General features: G+C 37.0%; 1 protein-coding gene and 1 non-coding gene across 3 annotated transcripts in view; both read left to right on the forward strand.

The window, feature by feature from the left end:
* TBCK (TBC1 domain containing kinase) overlaps positions 1-22,898 on the forward strand; it is a 263,198-nt gene that overhangs the window by 163,391 nt on the left and 76,909 nt on the right. For both annotated transcript variants that reach the window (XM_066278774.1, XM_066278773.1), the window contains exon 23: positions 7,823-7,995. In XM_066278774.1, the coding sequence (XP_066134871.1) occupies positions 7,823-7,995 (173 nt within the window). The remainder of the gene's footprint in view (positions 1-7,822; positions 7,996-22,898) is intronic.
* TRNAP-GGG (transfer RNA proline (anticodon GGG)) lies at positions 4,292-4,367 on the forward strand. Its single transcript has one exon. It is a non-coding gene; the product is annotated as a tRNA-Pro (tRNA).

A 22,898-nucleotide genomic window follows, 5' to 3' on the forward strand; every position in this document is an offset into this window, starting at 1 on the left:
CAGGTATAGTCTCTGTGTTTTGTAATGCTACAGGTTTGTTTCCTGTTAACACAGAAGTGTTATTTTTTGAAATTTCTGTCAAAAAAGCAAAAAAAAAATTAATGGTGTACTTGTAACTGTATCTGTAACATTTCCAAGTATACTTCCAGCAGGAAAGTATTTTGACGAGGCATCACTGAAACCCAGTTCTCTGCTTACAATTTTACATATTTAATGTTTGAAAGAATTTCTCAGTTAGATTTTGGCTGTGTATATGGCAGCTATGTTTCTTCTACACATAAACTTCTGGTTCTCAGATACTCTTACTGCATTACAACCGCTGCTTCTATATGATGGGTGGAGGAAGTATTTAAGGAAGCCATTTCTAGAGCTAGCAATAACTTTACTATGCTGCCAAAAGTAAACAAAGCAACATACTATTTAAGCAGTAAGGACAGGTTTTAGTAATATAATGTTACTATAAAGAGGCGTGTACCATGAGTTGAACTGAACCTTAGTTTGTGAAGGGAGAATGGAGTAGGGAGGGAGGTGACTAAGGGCTCAGAAGACTCAGGGAAGTGAAAAATTGCAAAAGTTTGAAGGGGGACATTGGTCCATGGGAAATCCACCTAGGTTTACTAACTGGGTTTACTAACTCCCACACAGAGTAGGAAACAGGAACCCTGTCTTCAGGTGTCAGCTGGAACAAACAGTAAGTTCTTTTGGCAGCCTTGATTTTTCTCAGGCAGGTACTTTAAACAGGGACTAAGGTCATCCTAGGGATGTGGCCTTGAGCTGTTATAAATTATGTTAGTTTGTTGTTCAAACCTTTGTAGGCTAAGGTTCAAGCATAGTCAAGAAATGGTAGAGAAGCCTACCTAGAGTTTGGTCAAGGAGAAAATCTTTTTAAATACCCCCCAAAGTGACTACAAATCATGGAAATATATCATATGAAACCAAAGTAAACATATCCCTAACTTAGCTGACTCTTAATTATATCTCATAGTGTGCACAGCCACTATAATGTTGCCTAACATTAGAGGAAGTATAATGAAGGGAAAATTGGTATAAATAAAGACAGTAGTTATCACTGATTATGGATATCTTTTGCAAATTTTACAAAAACATGACCGAAGATAACAGTAAATTTGGTGGGGTATTCTTTGGAGTTATAGAATCAGAGAGTCTTACAACCTAGAGTCAAGAGCACAGCACAGAGAGGAATGAGGGAATGTATAGTTTCAAACCCTCGGTCCATCATGGTCAGTCAGTTCTCAGAATGCTGGCAAGGATATGTTTAGACAGATCAGAGAGTTATTCTCTGGAGAGGTAGAATATCCCTTGGAGAAATACGTTAGTTAAGAGTCTAACAAATCACCATGTTCCCAACTGACCCTATAGTGAATTCAGCAGATACCAAGCCCTGCCCACATACATATATAAAACTTCTGATATGATTTTTAGTGTTCTTTTAAATTTGTATAGTCATAGTACACCAAACCTATAGGGAAAGCCTTTTGCTAAAAGACACAGACCAGCACAAACTGAATAAGAAATATCCTCGGAAACATACTTATGAGAAGATAATACAACTATGAAAAATCAGAATTTTTTTTCTGTAACAAAAAACTATAAAAAGATTGATTGAAAATTAAATATGTGGAAATTCAATAACTTTTCTTATTGTTAATTTATTTTTATTGATTGACTTTAGAGAGAGACAAAGGAAAGGAGAGGGAGAAAGAAACATTCATTTATTGTTTTACTTTATTGTGCATTCACTGATTGCTTCCTATATGTGTCCTGACCAAGAATCGAACCTGCAACTTTGGATTTTGAGACAACACTCTTAACTGACTGGGGTAACAGCCAGGGCCTCAATGACCTTTATAATTAAAAAGTTGGATGATCAAGTTTAGGAAATCTCTTAGAATAGAACAAAAATACTTATGGAAAGTAAAAGGAAACAGCAAATTATTAGAAATTCCATTTCATATGTTCAAGATTCTTCTAGTAGAAGAACAGAGAACAGTGTAAAAGAAATTATCACAGACATCAAACAAGAACTTTTTCTGTAAATGAAGAATTGCAAAAGGACCATGAAATACCTATGTCAATGAAGTTGTACACACATATATCATGAAATTTCAGAACACCAGGGATCCTAAAAGTATACAGAAAAGGTGGAATCACATAAAAATCTCAAATCAGAACTGTATCAGACTTCTCAGAAGGCAACAAATGGAGCCCTGCCTTTCACAACTCAAATTCAATCTGAGAATGGTATGCCAAGTCCAAGTATCAGTCACGAGCAGAATAAACATATTAAAAGGTTGGAAGTTTCCAAAATAGTTTGCCCTCTATGCACCCTTTCTTAAAAGCTGCTGGAAAATGCATTCCAACAAAATGGAGTGAAATCAAGAAAGAGTAAATAATGTCTTAACAAAATTAGAGTTCAAATGTAGGGGAGAGCCAAAGGGAATTAGTTAATGGTAAAGAGAGTGGACAACAGCTGTTCACTAGATCTAGGAAGCAAGTCATAGCCATTAAAACGAAAACAAAGGGCTTCCGGAAAGATGTCCTTTTCACCTGTTTTTACCCACATAAAACATGACATGTGTTTTAACTTTTTGAAAAAGCTTACTATTTCTAACAGGATAGTAATGAATGTGGATAAAGAAACCAAGATTTAGAGACATTATTTCTATCAGAGTCACAAAGTACTTCATGGAGCTTGGAATTAAGCCTGGGAAACTAGAATCCAGGTTACATGCTTTATTCACAATGCATTATATCAAAATTGTAATGCCCTAGGAGAGAAATTACTTTTTAAGAATAATTGTATATTCAGTGTACAGTTTACAAAGTACTTTTGCATAATATTTTGCTTATGATAAAGTGCTTTGGAAGGATTCTAAGATAGAGAGGTTGCATGTGTCAAGTGAATGGAGACTGGGATATCTGCCAGTACCAAGAATCAGGATGGAATTGGGGTGGCCACCAGTGAACACTCAGGATTCACTGTCAACCTTTTATGGTTTCGAGAAGGAGTTTTGGAGGCAAGTACAAGTGACTTTTTCCCTGCCAGTGATTTAAAGACTGCACTGCAACCTCTGATCTGGACCATTGACTTGACTTCAAGCTTTTAATGAGTGACAAGTGTGTCAAACTGAGTTGAGCACTGAATGTAAAACGTGTCATCTGAAATTCTTTTTCCTTTGGAGATTAAACAGTGTTGAATGGGTAAACTTTGTTAAGATGACAGAGTTTTCTCTCTTTAGCTGCAAATTTTTATCTTATATTAATTGGAAATTTTCTTAAATGAAGTAAGCATATCTCTTCTTAAATGGAATAAAGAAACCTATCCCAAACTTTGATTTTTCTTCTATGATTTTTCTTCTAGTTGACATCTGTTCTTTCTGGGGAATTAGGTGGACAATGTTACAGAGCTTTTTAAAAAAACCTCATTTCGGCCTTCCTGGTGATGGCACAGTGGATAAAGCATCAACCAAGAATATTAAGGTTGCTGGTTCGAAATCTTGGGCTTGCCTAGTCAAGGCACATATGGAAGTTGATGCTTCCTGCTCTTTGCTCTTCTCTCTCTCTCTTTCTCTCTGTCTCCTCTCTCTAAAACTGAATAAATAAAATATTTAAAAAAATACATTTCACTGTATTAGCCATTGTTCAAATAAATACACCATGTCTAAAAACATGTTTAACTTTTTTTTTTCTTTAGATATTATGTTAGGAATAGCATATGGGGTAATGAAACCTGACCTCTTTGTGTAGCCATGGAAATAACCAAGTGTGAAGTTGGCAAACATCACTAATAGCAGATAAAGGAATGTGTAATTAAGTAACTGGTCTTTCCAGACATGCTGACCATACTCCAAATCTAAATTGGGAAAGAAAATATGTCTTATAACCCTTTAATAACTTCAGACATTTTCTATTTAAAATAACACATTTAACATATTATTCACTTATCTTCCTTATGTCTTAATTTGTTCATCTTTAACAGAAATGAGGATTACAATACTTGTCTACAAGGATAATTGTAAGAATTAAATGAGCTAAGTGAAAACATGCAATGCCTGTCACGTAATAGATGCTCAATCAGTGTGCATTTACTCCTTTACTCCAACGATTTTCTACCTTACAAAAAGCAGACAACTCTAAATGAATGACTCCTGCACCATCCACAGAATTGACTTAAATGCCTATCTTCCTCTCCCCTTTATACATAAGCTCTTCATTTCAAAAAGAGAAATTGGGAGCTTATCTCTTTGCAATTTAAAACCTGTAGTAGTAAGCCTTGGCCAGTTGGCTCAGTGGTAGAGCGTCGGCCTGGGGTGTAGAAGTCCTGGGTTCGATTCCCGGCCAGGGCACACAGGAGCAGCGCCCATCTGCTTCACCTCTCCCCATCTCCTTCCTTTCTGTCTCTCTCTTCCCCTCCCGCAGCCCGAGGCTCCATTGGAGCAAAGATGGCCTGGGCGCTGGGGATGGCTCCTCGGCCTCTGCCTCAGGCGCTAGAGTGGCTCTGGTCGCAACAGAGCGACGCCGGGGAGGGGCAGAGCATCGCTCCCTGGTAGGCAGAGTGTCGCCCCTGGTGGGCGTGCCGGGTGGATCCCGGTCGGGTGCATGCGGGAGTCTGTCTGACTGTCTCTCCCCGTTTCCAGCTTCAGAAAAATAAATAAATACAAAAAATAAAAATAAAAAATAAATAAATAAAATAAAACCTGTAGTATATTTTTCTATATTGTGCATTCAAGCTGACCACTTGGACTTTTGCAGAGGAATTGAGAATATCTGCCATTTATTTATTTATTTTTTATTATAATAATTTTATTTTTTTAATGGGGCGGTATCAATAAATCAGGATACATATATTCAAAGATCAACAAGTCCAGGTTATCTTGTCGTTCAATTATGTTGCATACTCATCACCCAAAGTCAGATTGTCCTCCGTCACCTTCTATCTAGTTTTCTTTGTGCCCCTCCCCCTCCTCCTTTCCCTCTCCCTTTCCCCCTCCCCCCATAACCACCACACTCTTATCAATGTCTCTTAGTTTCACTTTTATGTCCCACCTACGTATGGAATAATGCAGTTCCTGTTTTTTTCTGATTTACTTATTTCACTTCGTATAATGTTATCAAGATCCCACCATTTTGCTGTAAATGATCTGATGTCATCATTTCTTATGGCTGAGTAGTATTCCATAGTGTATATGTGCCACATCTTCTTTATCCAGTCATCTATTGACGGGCTTTTTGGTTGTTTCCATGTCCTGGCCACTGTGAACAATGCTGCAATGAACATGGGGCTGCATGTGTCTTTACGTATCAATGTTTCTGAGTTTTGGGGGTATATACCCAGTAGAAGTATTGCTGGGTCATAAGGTAGTTCTATTTTCAGTTTTTTGAGGAACCACCATACTTTCTTCCATAATGGTTGTACTACTTTACATTCCCACCAACAGTGTATGAGGGTTCCTTTTTCTCCACAGCCTCTCCAACATTTGCTATTACCTGTCTTGTTAATAATAGCTAATCTAACAGGTGTGAGGTGGTATCTCATTGCAGTTTTGATTTGCATTTCTCTAATAACTAAAGAAGATGAGCATCTTTTCATATATCTGTTGGCCATTTGTACTTCCTCCTTGGAAAAATGTCTGTTCATGTCCTCTTCTCATTTTTTTATTGGATTGTTTGTTTGTTTGTTGTTGAGTTTTATGAGTTCTTTGTATATTTTGGATATTAGGCCCTTATCTGAGCTGTTGTTTGAAAATATCATTTCCCATTTAGTTGGCTGTCTGTTTATTTTGTTATCAGTTTCTCTTGCTGAGCAAAAACTTCTTAGTCTGATGTAGTCCCATTCATTAATTTTTGCTTTCACTTCTCTTGCCATTGGAGTCAAATTCATAAAGTGCTCTTTAAAACCCAGGTCCATGAGTTGAGTGCCTCTGTCTTCTTCTATGTACTTTATTGTTTCAGGTCTTATGTTTAGATCTTTGACCCATTTTGAGTTAATTTTAGTACAGGGGGACAAACTGTAGTCCAGTTTCATTCTTTTGCATGTGGCTTTCCAGTTTTCCCAGCACCATTTATTGAAGAGGCTTTCTTTTCTCCATTGTGTGTTGTTGGCCCCTTTATCAAAAATTATTTGACTATATATATGTGGTTTTATTTCTGGACTTTCTATTCTGTTCCATTGGTCTGAGTATCTATTTTTCTGCCAATACCATGCTGTTTTGATTGTTGTGGCCCTATAATAGAGTTTGAAGTCAGGTATTGTAATGCCCCCAGCTTCATTCTTTTTCTTTAGGATTGCTTTGGCTATTTGGGGTTTTTTATAGTTCCATATAAATCTGATGATTTTTTGCTCTATTTCTTTAAAAAATGTCATTGGAATTTTGATGGGAATTGCATTAAATTTGTATATTGCTTTGGGTAATATAGCCATCTTGATTATATTTATTCTTCCTAACCAAGAACAAGGAATATTCTTCCATCTCATTATATCTTTTTCGATTTCTCTTAACAGTGGTTTATAATTTTCATTATATAAGTCCTTTACATTCTTTGTTATGTTTATTCCTAAGTATTTTATTTTTTTTGTTGCAATTGTGAAGGGGATTATTCTTTTGAGTTCGTTCTCAGTTGTTTCATTGTTGGCATATAGAACGGCTATTGACTTCTGTATGTTAATTTTGTATCCTGTAACTTTACTGTATTGGTTTATTGTTTCTAGTAGTCTTTTTGTGGATTCTTTGGGTTTTTCGATGTATAGGATCATATCATCTGCAAAAAGTGATATCTTTACTTCTTCTTTTCCGATATGGATGCCTTTTATTTCTTTGTCTTGTCTGATTGCTCTGGCTAGAACCTCTAGTACCACATTAAATAAGAGTGGAGAGAGTTCTGCCATTTATTAATGTTAGGAATACAGAAAAGGAAAAGTCAGTCCATGCTAAATTTCTTCATTCTAGTAACATATGAAATTACTACTGCCTTTCTGTAATCTCTACACTTGCCCCTACGGGACAGTTTTGCTCTTCATCAGGCATTGTGACCTCCTAAAGAGCTATAGTGCCACCATAACATACAAGCAAAATTTGAAATGGAAACATTTTTCTTATATATGTTACCTCTGTTTCAGAGATGCTTAAATTGCAAATCTAAAAAAGAAAATGAAATCTATGAAAATGTTTTTATTATTTTAATCAAGTTCGCATAATCTTTTTTCATTTGAACCTTTCTGCGCTTAACTCAATTTATTTTTTTAAAGGAGGAATCCTGAGTTGAGATTTTCAATAAATTTTGCCCTGATTATTTTATATCTTCTTTAGTAGATAGAAATGAAACTTTAAGTACATTTTTCTAGAAATCATGATGAACTAGCTTCTGAATCTTTTGCCTGCCCACTCCCAAATTTCAGCTTTACCCCCCACCCCAACCTGTATTTTATTTTGAAAATGTGAAAATATTATCAGAGTAAAATGAAACATTTTTAAATAGGAGTTGTGTTGTATCCATGATGTTTAAATAATTTATACTGAAATACACAATCATATGAGTGTATAATATCAAATAAAACACAAAAATATTATGTATGTATGTACATATGGAAATGTGTGTGACTATGTATGTGTATAATGATACAAAATAACCCCTACCATTCCACTCTTAAATATGCTAATTAATATCACATTATTTTTTTACTGAAATCTTTCTTGATTAGTTATCATTCTAGCCATGTGTGAATATATTCTGTTTGAAAAGAATGTTTTTCTCGTAAACATAGCAGTTCAAATCCTATATATTTTTTCAATTTTTTATCTAGAAATTGACATTGAACGCTGTGTGCGAGAATCAATCAACCTGTTTTGTTGGACTCCTAAGAGTTCTACTTACAGACAGCATGCTCAGCCTCCAAAGCCAACTGCTGATAACAGTGGAGTCAGAAGTTCAACACCTTATTTCTCAGAGTGTCCGGATTCTTCAAAATCAGATCTGGTATGTATTTAAAGATTTAACTTACGAACTCTAAAGGATGTATGTTAAAATTAATTGACTCTACTATCATTATTGCTCCTAATATTATCACTTAGGTCCTTTTAGCATAGCTGTTTTCTAACATATGATTTTATTCATGCAAGTATTTCATAAAATCTTTGTGTCTTTTTGGTTATACAGTTAGGAAGATTATTTTGACATATTCCTTCAAGTAATATGTTTTACTACTTTTTCTATGCAATCATAGTATCTGTTTATATATCAACTTGATGCATACTGAGAATTACAGAAGGAAAGAATTATAAAAATAGAGAAAAACTGAAAGTTAATAGAATAATAATGTATACTTACTGATTGTTGATTGATGAAAGAAATAACATTTTGAAAAACTATGCCATTCAGGTTTTTTAACATTGTTGTTCTTTCTAAACATGGCCTTATAGAGTCAACTAAACTTTTTCAGCTATAATTTATGCATTTTAAACATTCAAATATTACTTAAATATCTTAATTATTTCCATAAAATTAAATTTTAATTAATATGTATATAGAGTTTTAAATACCTTAATAAATATAATGGGCTAGGTCCTAACTTGTAAAGGTAATTTTAATGACAAAACATTCCAATTTTTCTGTGTATGTTAAACAATAGATACTGCAATTAGATAGTTTTGTGACTAGGTGTTTTTACAAGGATTCACAATTTTCTCCCTTTAGCACTCTTAGTGATTTTCATGTTCCCAAATATATGAGGGCATTCTTTTTCCATCATGATCAAATTGTATTTATTAAAGACACATATAAACATGACTCAGAGAGTGGTTGAATACAAAACCGATTTAGTAATTATAGTCTCTGCCTCTAGAAATATAGATGATCAAAAAGGAAAACAGCTACATGAATATATATATGAAATATTATAATAACATTTCACAGTGTTCTAAGAGATATGACTACCACAAGAACCTATACATTAAATAAATATTTGCATTGCAGTTTTCCAAAAGTGAACTAGGCCTCCCTAGTTCTCAAACACTAGAAGTATTCCAGCAGACAATATTAGTTCCATTTAGTGGATTTTGGTAAAATGAGTCATTAGCTAAGAGTTGTTCTATGTGACCTGTTAGATAGCTTGAAACTTTGAAATTCAATAATTCTATATGAAAACATATTTCATAGTTTTCAAATTTTGAAATATGTTCTCTTAATAACCTAAAAACATTAGTTCTCTGCTTCATACTAGAGAGATCTCCTTTGGCAGATAAGCAGTTTTTAGGAAACTATAATGGTTTAGTTATAGTTCACTATAGTGAAAGGAGAGGTGAATACACATAGAAATTAATAAGAGAAGCTGAGTAGGGAGTTTGGAAAGTTGAGTAAAAGTAAAGATATAAGAGAATAACATGAGTACATTGTGTCTGCTTGAAAATATACTAGATTTTTAAAATATAGATGTCATTTAATCCTCAGAAGAACCTCTAATAAAGTATGATTATCCCTACTTTATAACAGGAGTATGAAACTAAACCCAGAAGAAATTAATAGTTTACACAGCTAGTAAATTTATACAGCTACCAAAATTGAGCCCCAGTTCTTTAGGACATCACAGGATGAGATTTTTAATTGAAATGTAATTCAGAAACCATAAATCTTACCCTTTTTAAATATAAAAATTAGTACGTTTTAGTATCTTTGCAGTTATAAATATCACCACTATCTAATTCTAGAATATTTTATCAGCCCTCTCAAAATAAATTCCATTTATGTCGCTCCTCAGCTCTCTCCAAACCCTTACAAACTTTATTCTACTTTAAATCTCTGTGCATTTACTTGCTCTAAACATGTCATAAAAAATGGAATCATAGTACATGGCTTGTACTATGCTTTGTGACTAGCTTTTTTTTGGCTTCTCTCATTTAGCATAATGTTTTCACGATTCATACACGTTGTAGCATGTGGTAGTACTTCAGGCCTTTTATGGCTAAATAGTATTCTATTATATGGATATATTACATTTTATTTATCAATTTTATCAGTTAATGGATATTTGGGTTATTTCTACTTTGGGCTATTATTAATATTACTGCTACAAACATTCAAATGCAAGTATTTGATTTTCAATTATTTTGAATATATACTTTGGAGTTGATTTTCTGGGTTATATGAAACTAATGTGTAACATACTAAGGAATTTCAAGTGTTCTATAAAGTGTCTGCACCATTTTGCATTCCTCTTAGCAATGTATGAAGGTTTCAACTTTTCTACATCCTTAAAAACAGTTGTTACTCTTTTTGAGCTTAGCCTTCCTAGTGGGTGAAGTAGTGTCTCATTTTTATTTTGATTAGCATTTCCCCAATAATGTTGCATATCTTTTCATTCCCATTAATCATTTGTATGTCTTCCTTACAGAAATGGCTGTTCAAATCCTTGGCACATTTTTGAATTAAGTCATTTTTAATTGTTGAACTGTAGAACTCTTTTTATATTCTTGATATAAATTCCTTATCAGATGTAGTATTTGCATGTTTTCTTTCATTCTATACACTATTTCTCCACTGTCTTAATAATGTCATTTGAAGCACATAAGTTTTTAATTTTGCTGATGCCTAATTTATGGGTTGCTTCTCTCTTGCATTGATTAAAGTTCTCTGTCATTAGCTTTTGACAATTTGATTATGGTATGTCTAAATGTGGATTTCTTTGAGTTTTCATACTGGGAGTTAATTGAGATTCTCGGATGTGTAGATTGTTTTTCATCAAACTGTCGAAGTCTTCACAATTATTTCTTCAAATAGTACTTCTGCCCCTTTCTCTCTAACCTTCCCTGGGATTCTTACTATCTATATTTGTTAAAATTGATGGAGTCCCAAAGGTTGTTTAGGATCTGTTCTTTTTTTTTTTTTTTTTTTCATTTTTCTGAAGCTGGAAACGGGGAGAGACAGTCAGACAGACTCCGGCATGCGCCCGACCGGGATCCACCCGGCACGCCCACCATGGGGCGACGCTCTGCCCACCAGGGGGCGATGCTCTGCCCCTCCGGGGCGTCGCCATATTGCGACCAGAGCCACTTTAGCACCTGAGGCAGAGGCCACAGAGCCATCCCCAGCGCCCGGGCCATCTTTGCTCCAATGGAGCTTTGGCTGCGGGAGGGGAAGAGAGAGACAGAGAGGAAAGTGCGGCAGAGGGGTGGAGAAGCAAATGGGCGCTTCTCCTGTGTGCCCTGGCCGGGAATCGAACCCGGGTCCTCCGCACGCTAGGCCGACGCTCTACCGCTGAGCCAACCGGCCAGGGCTTAGGATCTGTTCATTTTTATACATTCTTATTTCATTCTGCTTCTCAAACAAGATAATTTAAATTGACCTATCTTTATATTGGATGATACTTCTTTTACCAGTTTATCTGCTGTTGAACCTCTTCAGTGAATTTTTTTTCAATAATTATACAATTCAAGTTCAGAATTTCTATTTTATTCCTTTTTATAATTTCAGTCTTGTAGTTGATATTCTATACTTGGTTAGACATCATCCTTTTAGTTCTTTACACATACTTTTTTTATTTCTTTAGACATGGGTTCCTTTAGTTCATTGAACATATTTAAACTAGCTAATTTAAAGACTGTCTATTAAATTCAACATCTCATAGTTTTGTTCTTGTTGAAAACTGAATTTTTTAAATGCTATAATATGGCAATTCTGAAATCATCGTGCCACTTCTGCAGGGTTTTTGTTGTTTGTTTTTGTGGTGGTGACTGATAATATTTATTTGTTTAGTGACTTTCCTGAACTAAACCTGTATAATTTGTAGTCTTTGTCATTCATGACTACTGTTTAGTTAGTACATATTTAGAGAATTATTAGACAGAGATTTCCTTAAGTTTCTGTACACAATAAGTTTCTTAGCCTTTGTTGAGGGCCTCTATGTGCATGTTGGGGCACGTTTTCAACAGAGGCTGGCTGTCGTACCTCTGCCTTAGCTTTCATTTTCTATTCGTTCAGAGTTTTGAAGTCACCCAAAGGTGAGAGCTTAGATCTTCTCTGGTTTTTCTAGTTCATGCAAATAATACTATATATGTATAGATAACCTTCTAGATTCCCAGGAACATGTCAGAGCTTTTGCAGCCCCTACGGATATTGAATTCCCTAGCTTTTAACTTTATTTTTTTCATTTTTATTGTCATCTTTTTATTTACCTCAACTTTTATGGCCATCTCAGGCAACTCCAGTACTAAATAATTGCTGCTGACTGTTCTTGGCAAAACCTGCAGGGAAAAGGCTGTTTGTGTTGAGAGATCTCTGAGTCAAGTCAAATAAAGAGATAAGCACTGTGAAGATAGGTTTCCACAGAACTGGAAGATGAGTCAAGTAATCAGCTCTCCGTCCAGTGGTTCATAGACTGCTGGTTTGTGTGACTGTTAGTTTTCAAAGTGACTTTGGAACTGAGGAGAAGGAAACAAGATTAGGGAAAATTAAAACATCTCAACACTCACATTCTTATTGAATATGCACTCAAATACTTCAGACCTTTGTTTAATTTCCAGTTCCAAGTTTTAGCAATTATAAATAAAGCTGCTTTTAATGTCTACATGCAGTTTTGGTGTGGACATAAATTTTCTACTGTTCTCTATGTCTATATAAAATATTTTTAAGTTTATTTATTTATCTGAAATTTTGTCTTCCTTTTCCCTCCTAATATTGTTTATTTGAAATCTCCTTGGTTCAGATATAAATGTTGGTATAATGCATGCCCTATAAAAGCATATTTATTAAATTTAGGATAATGACAATTCAGATTTATATTCTATTCTGTGTCAGGTTCTATAACAGATTAAAAAATGGCTTTTGTAATTGAAACATAAACAGTACTCTGCAACTATTAGAATGGAAGCTTGAAAAATGCTATGAGAAGATTTCAGTTAACTTTAATTTCAACATGCATCTATCATATTTGTTCCCTGAAGCAGACAATTGGAGTAGAAAAAGCATGAACTTTGTTGTTAGATGGACTTGGTTTCAAATTTAAACCCTACTCCATTTGGTTCTATGATCTTGAATAATTTATATAACCTCTCTATTTCCCAGTTTGTAAAAGTGAGCATAATTATAATAATCCCTTTCTTTCAGGGTTGTTTTAAGAATGATAAATGTAAAACACTTAATTTCACATCTGAAACCTAATATGTACTCAAAAATTGTAATAGTCATTATTCTATTTTTAGTAATTGAAGGTTAAATGTTTCAATTTTGAAAGCTATCCAAGACATTTATGACAATCTTTTGTATCTAAAGAATTTGTACAAAAGAAGAGATGTTGTAGTATTCTTCTATTTCTCCTCAACTATACTAGCTTTATTACTATCACTTTACATTTAAAACTTTACATTTTATTTTATTTATATAATGTTACCTGCTTGTTTACACTATCATAAAGTAGAACAGTAGGGAGTAAGGGAGAGGGAGGCTGGCTCTCCAAAGAAGGAATCTTTCTGGCAGTTTTACCGCAGTAAATTTAGTTTAAAATTTCACTTTGACCTTTATGTCTGAGTTTCCATACTATTTTGATCTTGAAATGACTAAAGAACCTGACCAAGAGGTGGCACAGTGGATAGAGCGTTGGACTGGGATGCAGAGGACCCAGGTTCAAGACCCCAAGGTCACCAGCTTGAGCGCAGGCTCATCTGGTTTGAGCAAGGCTCACCAGCTTGGACCCAAGGTCGCTGGCTCGAGCAAGGGATCACTCAGTCTGCTGTAGCCCCCCAGCCAAAGCACATATGAGAAATCAATCAATGAACAACTAAGGAGCCACAACGAAGAATTGATATTTCTCATCTCTCTCCCTTCCTGTCTCTCTGTCCCTGTCTGTCCCTCTCTCTGATCCTCTCTGTCTCTGCCACAAAAAAATAAAAAAAGAATTGACAAAAGAATTATCTAGTGCCAATGTTTTTCCAATCTACTTTTACTTAAATAGCTAATATGATGCTTAACACTTCAACCACTCCTTATTAATTGAAATATATATAAAATTATGTAACTGATGAATAGAATGAAATGGATTGTATTAAGCTGAATGTATTTTGGAAAAAGACTGCTTAACACTAGAATACTTTAATATGGTTTTTTGTTACATTATAATCAATTTGTTGAAGACTGATATAAGTTATATGAACACTGAAATGAATAAGCAATAATTATTCGGTGCTTCATTATGAACACTAGCCTGAAATTTTATTAAATAACTTTTATTTTATTTATATAATGTTACCTGTTTACTTATACTGTCATAAAGTAAGCAAAACAGTCATTGAATTATCCTTGGTTTATAGCTATCCTTTAAATTTGGACTAAATATGAGTTTTATATAGATAAAAACTTTAAAATGCATTTGTATTCTTAAAGTTAGAATAGATTCTAAAAGTCTAATATAAATGCCAATCCACAAAGTTTTATGTCTATATTAACACCACTGCCTTTTATAGTGTGAATAGTTTAACAATAACACCACAGTGCATTATAGTTTTCAGGTACCCAGGTCTATTATTTTATCCCCAAAAAAGCTTTGAGGTAAGTATTTTTACTCCCATTTTAGAGTTGGAGAAATTCAGAATATTATTTAATGTATTAAATAATATTTAATGTAAGTTACCAAGTAAGTTGCCATTTTATTTAGCCTTGATTTAGTTTCTTTATTGTTTATATTATAATATCAGTATCTAATAATCTCTCATAAGCAAGCTAGAACTTTAGGGCAACAGAGTAGGTACAATTTTTGTAAAAGATGAAGACAAATTCTTGTAGCTAAATATAGGATAAAATTTAGAAGGTAAGTAAAATGAGGTTTGATAGGAAACAGTATCTTTTGAAATTATTTTCTTCCATAATGTGTATAATGTATTTTTAACAACCACTCTTTATCCAAAAGGACAAAAAAAAAGCCAGCATAACAAAAGAAGAGGTAGTTGGATTTAGTGATAATATATCTGCCTGACCTGTGGTGGTGCAGTGGATAAAGCATCAACCTGGAATGCTGAGGTCGTCGGTTAAAAACTCTGGGCTTGCCTGGTCAAGGCACATATGGGAATTAATGCTTCCTGCTCATCTACCCTTCCCTCTCTCTCTCTCCTCTCTAAAATGAACAAATCTTTTAAATTTTTAAAAAAAATAATATATCTAAAAAACATATTTACTTGATTAAAACGACTTTTTCTCCTATAGTTCCAAGTTCAGAGGAGAAAAACAAACAAATTCCTAGACTGACATCTTAAGAAATTCATTAAGGCCTGACCTGTGGTGGCGCAGTGGATAAAGCGTCAACCTAGAAATGCTGAGGTTGCCGGTTCAAAACCCTGGGCTTGCCTGGTCAAGGCACATATGGGAGTTGATGCTTCCTGCTCCTCCCCCCTTCTCTCTCTCTGTCTCTCTCTCCTCTCTCTAAAATGAATAAATAAAATCTTAAAAAAAAAAAGCATTTAAAAAAAAAGAAATTCATTAAGAATGCTGAGAACCTTATCAAAAGATGTTTATAAATTAGACTTCCTCTAACATTCAGCTATGTTACCCATATGGCAAAATACTGTTACATAATATTGTTTAAATTTATTTTTTAAAACTATAAAACTGTGAGGAAAGATGGCGACGGAGTAGGCGAACGTTCCAACTGCCACCTCCCAGGACCAAATGGATTACAACTGAATTTAAGAACAATCATCTTGAAAAACCAACTTTGGACTAAACTAAGAGGAGTCTATAACCAAGGACCACCAAAGAAGCCACACCGAGACTGGTAGGAAGGGCAGAGACACAGAAAGAGCTCTTGCTCCCAGGAGTAAGTGGCGGCTGAGGGTCCGGAGGGACTCTCAAAGCAGGGTGGGTCCCCCTGAGAGGTGTGGGTCTTCAGCCCCAGGCCCAGAGCCCCAACCTAGAGTACAAGAGCCTAGAATAGGAGCCCAGACAGCATTTAGCTATGAAAAGAGCTGGGTTTCTGTCTGCAAGAAAGAGAGCTCTCAGATGCAGACTCCGTTTTAAAGGGCCCATGCAGAAAACCTCGTTCACAGCTCTGGCGGGGGAGAGCTGAGAGGACTGGAGTTGCAGGAGGAGAGTGTAAAGTTGGAGGCACAGGGAGAGACACTGTGGGGGATGGAAACCAGAACCCCTGTGCTGAGTCATTCTCCAGTACTGCAGTCGCCATCTTTCTTGGATGGAGCAATCACCTCTGAATGGCATCAGCCTGGAGGAAGGCAGCTGCGCTGCTCTCGGGAATATCTCATACACCAGTGATGGCGACGGGTCGTTCTGAGAGACCAGGAATCAGGGGGCACGTCAGTGACTCAGTTTTCTGGTGTCCAGACCAGAGCTCCCCTCCCCCCAACACACTTTCCTGAGTCTGTAACTGATGCTTCCACCTCACAAGAGACTCAGTTGAAACTGTGGGTGGGCAGACCACACCTCTCGGTCTCATAGGCCTTGAAAAAAGTATGGACAGACTGACACCTGGGGCCAAGGGGCGGAGCCAAACCTACCATCCTTCCTAATCGCTGAATTGCCACAGGCTCTAGACTCTAGCAGAGGTTTTTTTCAACAGCTGAGCCCAACAAGCAGCCAGCAGACAGGCTGCAGGAGGCGAGACTCAGGTAAACCTGGCCGTTGGAGCGGACTTTCCCCCTGGCCCAGAGTGGGTAAAAGCCAGCCTAGGAGTGCAGCTTGGTATTTCCATGTACACCTGAGCCCAGCAGAGGCAGCCACAAATTCTGAATTGCTTGTAGCTCCAAGAAGGTTGCTGAGGGCCAGTCATGGGCAGTGTCTCCCACTGATCTGCTCTGGGTTTCTGCTTGAGAGGCTCAGGGCTGGCACATCCAGGGGCCAGCTGTGGAAAGCATTGGTTCAGGACCTAACAACCCTTACTAGAGTGGTATCCTAAGGAAAACCTTCTCACACCAGGCCCACGCGAGGCAAGTTCCACTCTCTGTGATCAGCACCGGCACAGCAGCTCATGTGTATTGGATAGGCTGGAGCTTCACAGTCAGCCGGCCCGGGCGCTGAATATTCTGTCCACTAGGCTAGATCCCACAGGGGGAAGGGAGAGAGGCTTGGAGCATGGACATTTAAAGTGTGGGTCCCTGTGAGTCTATTGTTGGATCTGGTCGAGGGGCTTAGCCCCCTTTGGGAGGGGCACCATCAGTCCCAAGAGGGAACTGTCGGCCACACTTGGTCTGAGCCTGCTGCTCAAGTTGTTAGGGAGAAATAAAATTTGAGTATCCAGCAGTGGCTGAAGGATCAAGCTCTGGAGTAGGGGCCACATTCCCTGTACTGAGCCCCTGACCAAGAGACTCCTGAAGTCCCACAAATGTTGTATTCATACCTCAACTGCCCTAACCCACCAGGTATGCAACATGTAGAGGGATTGGTTGGGTGAGGTCAACTAAGTCCACACTACAGTCTTACTACAGAAGACTCTGTGGGAAGATCAGGCAGCTGCAAGAGGAGGAGGAGCAGCTGAAAAGTGGAGACAAACCTACAGAGCTTGGGGCTTTTATGGAGCTGCTGTCATCTCTAAGCAGGAGGAAACAGATCCTTACACAAAGGTTAGCCCCTCCCACAGTACCCAGACACAGAAAACACAGACACAAAGAGCGAAAAGTGCAGTAGCTGTAGACTGGTAGCCCATAGTGGGTTACAAACAACAGCTGACGCCAACCCAAGAAGAACTAGACTCAACACTACTGGTAGTGTATGGCGGACAGCACCAACCCTAGAATCAACTACCTACACAAGAGCACCTAAAGGTGCAGTCTAGCTAGCAGGCACCAGACACTGTGGAGAATAAATAGGTCCAACAAAACAGACATTGAACAGTGTGTAATACAGTGTGTAATACACATAATCAAGGTTGACCCTTAGAGCCAGCCAGCCTTCAGGGATAACCATACCCACTAAAGGACCAACTGCATCTAATACTCACAACAAGAGGGAAAATAGTACTCAAGAAGTATTCCTAGAACAAAGAAAACAAATGACCTGGAGGACATTACCATCGAGCCCATCTTCTTCATAAAGACCACACAAAAAGTTCAAAGTCAGATAGCACTACCTATACACAGATAAAATGGGCAGAGAAATGCAACCCAAATGAATCAACAAGAGAAATCCCCAGAAAAAGAACTGAATGAGATGGAAGTAACCAAAATACCAGATGCAGAGTTTAAAACAATGATTTTTAAGATATTCAAGATGGCCTAACCTATTGGACAGCTACCTGCAAAAAATGAAACTAGACCACCAACTTACACCATTCACAAAAATAAACTCAAAATGGAGAAAAGACTTAAATGTAAGTTGGGAAACCATAAGCATCTTAGAAGGAAACATAGGCAGCTCCACATAGTAGCTCTCCAACATCTCTCACAGCAACATATTTGCTGATTTATCTCCACGGGCAAGTGAAATAAAGGATAGGATGAATAAATGGGATTATATTAAACTAAAAAGCTTTTGCACTGCTAAAGACAATATGAACAAAATAAAAAGACAAACTACACAATGGGAGAACATATTTGACAATACATCTGATAAGGGGCTAATAACCAAAATTTATAAAGAACTTGTAAAACTCAACACCAGGAAGATAAACAATCCAATCAAAAATGGGCAAAAGAAATGAATGGACACTTCTCCATAAAGGACATACAGATGGCCAATAGACAGATGAAAAAATGTTCAACGTCACTGGTCATCAGAGAAATGCAAATTAAAACCACAATGAGATATCACTTCACACCTGTCAGAATGGTGCTCATTAACAAAACAACACACAATAAGTGCTGGCGATGATATGGGGAAAGGGGAACCCTCCTGCACTGCTGGTTGGAATGCAGACTGGTGCAGCCACTGTGGAGAACTGTATGGGGTTTTCTCAAAAAATTTTAAATGGAACTGCCTTTTGACCCAGCTATCCCACTTTTAGGAATATATCCTAAGAATACCAAATCACTGATTCTAAAGAAGATATGCATCCTATGTTTATTGCAGCATTGTTTACAGTAGCCAAGATCTGGAAACAGCCCAAGTGTCTGTCAGTGGACGAGTGGATTAAAAAGCTGTGGTACGGCCCTGGCCAGTTGGCTCAGCGGTAGAGCGTCAGCCTGGCGTGCGGGGGACCCGGGTTCGATTCCCGGCCAGGGCACATAGGAGAAGCGCCCATTTGCTTCTCCCCCCCCCCTTCCTCTCTGTCTCTCTCTTCCCCTCCCGCAGCCAAGGTTCCATTGGAGCAAAGATGGCCCGGGTGCTGGGGATGGCTCCTTGGCCTCTGCCCCGGGCGCTGGAGTGGCTCTGGTCGCTGCAGAGCGACGCCCAGAGGGGCAGAGCATTGCCCCCTGGTGGGCAGAGCATCGCCCCTGGTGGGCGTGCCGGGTGGATCCCGGTCGGGCGCATGCGGGAGTCTGTCTGACTGTCTCTCCCTGTTTCCAGCTTCAGAAAAATACACACACACACACACAAAAAAAAGCTGTGGTACATATACACAATGGAATGCTACACTGCTGTGAGAAAGATGGAAATCCTAACTTTTGTGACAGCATAGATGGACCTGGAGATTATTATGCTAAGTGAAATAAGCCAGGCCAAGAAAGAAAAATATCATATGATTTCACATATATGTGGAATCTAATGAACAAAGTGAAGTGAGGAACGGAATAGAGGCAGTGGTGTGGTCAGAGATCAGAGGGAAGGGGGATGAGGCTATGGGATTAGAGAAGGTAAAGGGATTAGTGAAACTTTATATACATCATGGGTTGGGAACCTTTTTGGCTGAGAGAGCCATGAACGCCATATATTTTAAAATGGAATTCTGTGAGAGCCATACAACGACCCGTGTACGTTATACATTATCCAGTAAAAATTTGGTGTTGTCCTGGAGGACAGCTGTGATTGGCTCCAGCCACCTGCAACTATGAACATGAGCGGTAGGAAATGAATGGATTGTAATACATGAGAATGTTTTATATTTTTAACATTTTTTTTTATTAAAGATTTTTCTGCGAGCCAGATGCAGCCATCAAAAAAGCCACATCTGTCTCGTGAGCCATAGATTCCCGACCCCTGATATACATAATACAGAGCTATAGATAACAGGACAGCAAGGCCTAGAGGGAAGGGGGGAGAGAAAAAAAGGGAGGGGAAAAGAGGGGGTACAAAAAGGGACACAGGTGGGGGTGAGGGAGTTATATTCAGTGGGACACTTGAATCCATGTAAACACAATAAATTAAAAATAAAAATTTTAAAAAACTAGAAAAGTAATGACAAATAACATAAAAATTATTTTTGTGTAATATATTTTTCACATTTTAAATGAGAACATAAACATGCAAAAATTATGCATATAGAATACCAACATTGAATTCTATTCAAAATAATGGGAGAAAAGGTATTAATTAGGCAAATAAACAATCTGAAATATCTAAAAATAATCTATATTTGACTTTAGAATATATCTATATTTTATATACTGTGTATACAGGTCTACTAATAAAATACAGAGAGTGTTTAGAGAATTTAGTTTTTTAACAGTGAAAGTATTAACTGTTTGACTCAAAAAGAAACAAACAGCTGATTCCATTTCTCAATGACACTTTATTTTATTTTTATTTTTCTGCATATTCAAAGTGCTGCTGAATTTACAGCATATGAAAAAGAATTCAAGAAATAGTTTAGAAATGTATAATCTTGAGCATCTTTGACATCTAAGTTTTCCTTCTTTCAAATCTTCGATGAAAGCAGAGGATTTTTTCATGTAAAGCAATAGAATGCAATTGCTTTTTTATCATAGAAAGCAATCAAATGTTTAAGGAGGAAAGGTATCACCTCTTAAAATTATAGTGATCAAAATTTGTCAGATAACGAGAGGTTTCTATAATAAACATGATAGAGAGTAGATTACAGGATAAACTGGCAGTCAAGTTAGTTAATCGATGTTAGGTTGACGCTGGTTCTTCATTTTTTCCGTTTTTCTCTACAGGAGCAAACTGACTTCACTAATGAACTGTTGCTGGTTAAATGTGGCAAGGAACTTCTAGTTAAGTAAATAAATCACTAGGTTGAGAATAGATCCATCAGTGACCTTTGTTATTTTGAAAATTAGCATATATGATATTATAAGGGAATTAGGATGGGGAGAGGCATGGAATAGCACACACTCAAGGAAATATTTAATGTTGGGGAAAAAACATGCTCAGCATTAGATTAGTAATTTTCTATACTGGTGGAAATTTTTGTGATACAAGCTATTAAAGCTAATGCAATTATTTTCTCTGCTGGTAGAAGGACAAAATATGTATAGTGATTTTCAATTTGTAACAAAACCTGTCTCTCACCATTCAAGTCTCCCTAGGTCATATGGATAATCTGTGTAATTGTTAATATTTTTTACCAACATCTTCCTGTCCTTTTACCAGTCTCCATTTTATTTTTTTTTTATTTTTTTCATTTTTCTGAAGCTGGAAACGGGGAGAGACAGTCAGACAGACTCCGGCATGCGCCCAACCGGGATCCACCCGGCACGCCCACCAGGGGCGACGCTCTGCCCAGCAGGGGGCGATGCTCTGCCCATCCTGGGCGTCGCCATGTTGCGACCAGAGCCACTCTAGCGCCTGAGGTAGAGGCCACAGAGCCATCCCCAGCGCCCGGGCCATGTTTGCTCCAATGGAGCCTTGGCTGCAGGAGGGGAAGAGAGAGACAGAGAGGAAAGCGCGGCGGAGGGGTGGAGAAGCAAATGGGCGCTTCTCCTGTGTGCCCTGGCCGGGAATCGAACCCGGGTTTTCCGCACGCTAGGCCGACGCTCTACCGCTGAGCCAACCGGCCAGGGCCTACCAGTCTCCATTTTAAAACAAACTTCATTCTTGAGCTGTTTTTGGCTTTATTTTCGGTATGTCCACACGTGAAGAGGTACACCAAAGTCAGAGTGAAGCATGGCTGAGCCAAGCTAAGTGATTTTTGCTTTTTCCCATTCTGAGATTAATTACTTACCAAGGCTCTGCTGTGTTAGCTCAAATATATATATTAAAAAATATATAAATATAAATTATATATAAATTCCTGTCTATTCAGATACCTGTTGAAATATTAAGTGGAACTATTAGAAGTAGAGTGGATATTATAACATAATTCTGTGACCATAAGATTTAAAGAAGGAGACAAATTCTTAGAATTCTTCAAGTGAGATGCCTGGCAGTACCTTATCAACACCACTGAATTGTTGATGAATTAACTGCTGCTGATTCAATCTCCACATTAGCTTTACTAGCAACAGGATTACATGTATAATTTTCAATTTCAAAACTTTGTAGGCATACTAAAGAAAAACTGTATCAGAGACCTTAGGTCTTTTGAATCCAGTGAAACTTGTAAATGTGGGTGGTTATGTGTTTTCCAGAGACCATTTTCATCATTAAATTTTCTGTTTGGTACATAAACTTTTTATCAGATTTAGATTATTTTTGAGAGTACATACTATTATAACAGTGAAAGCTACTAAACTATACTTTTGATAGTCTTTCATTCTTATTTTGAATTTAAAACATCATAGACTCATTTAGCAAATTTTACAGAATCATCCCAGTGCTTCAGTTCTTAAGTCTTCATAATACTACCATCTACATGTATTGAAACACTATTACTGTTGCTTTGTGTATATAATACTTAATTGACATGTTATTTTAAAGATATTGTTATACATCTATACTTAGAAACAAACCTTTTCAAGGGATCACAGTTTCACAAAAAATATTAATAAATGGAAATAATGCAGATAATATTTCTCAGATCATTTTAAATCAAGTTGGAAATGATAAAAATAAAAATATTTTCTCATCACCTAGAAATTAAAAATAAACCCCAAAATAAAGTAAAATAAATATCA

Source organism: Saccopteryx bilineata, chromosome 5, assembly GCF_036850765.1.
Source record: "Saccopteryx bilineata isolate mSacBil1 chromosome 5, mSacBil1_pri_phased_curated, whole genome shotgun sequence".
In the NCBI taxonomy this organism is placed as follows: Eukaryota; Metazoa; Chordata; class Mammalia; order Chiroptera; family Emballonuridae; genus Saccopteryx; species Saccopteryx bilineata.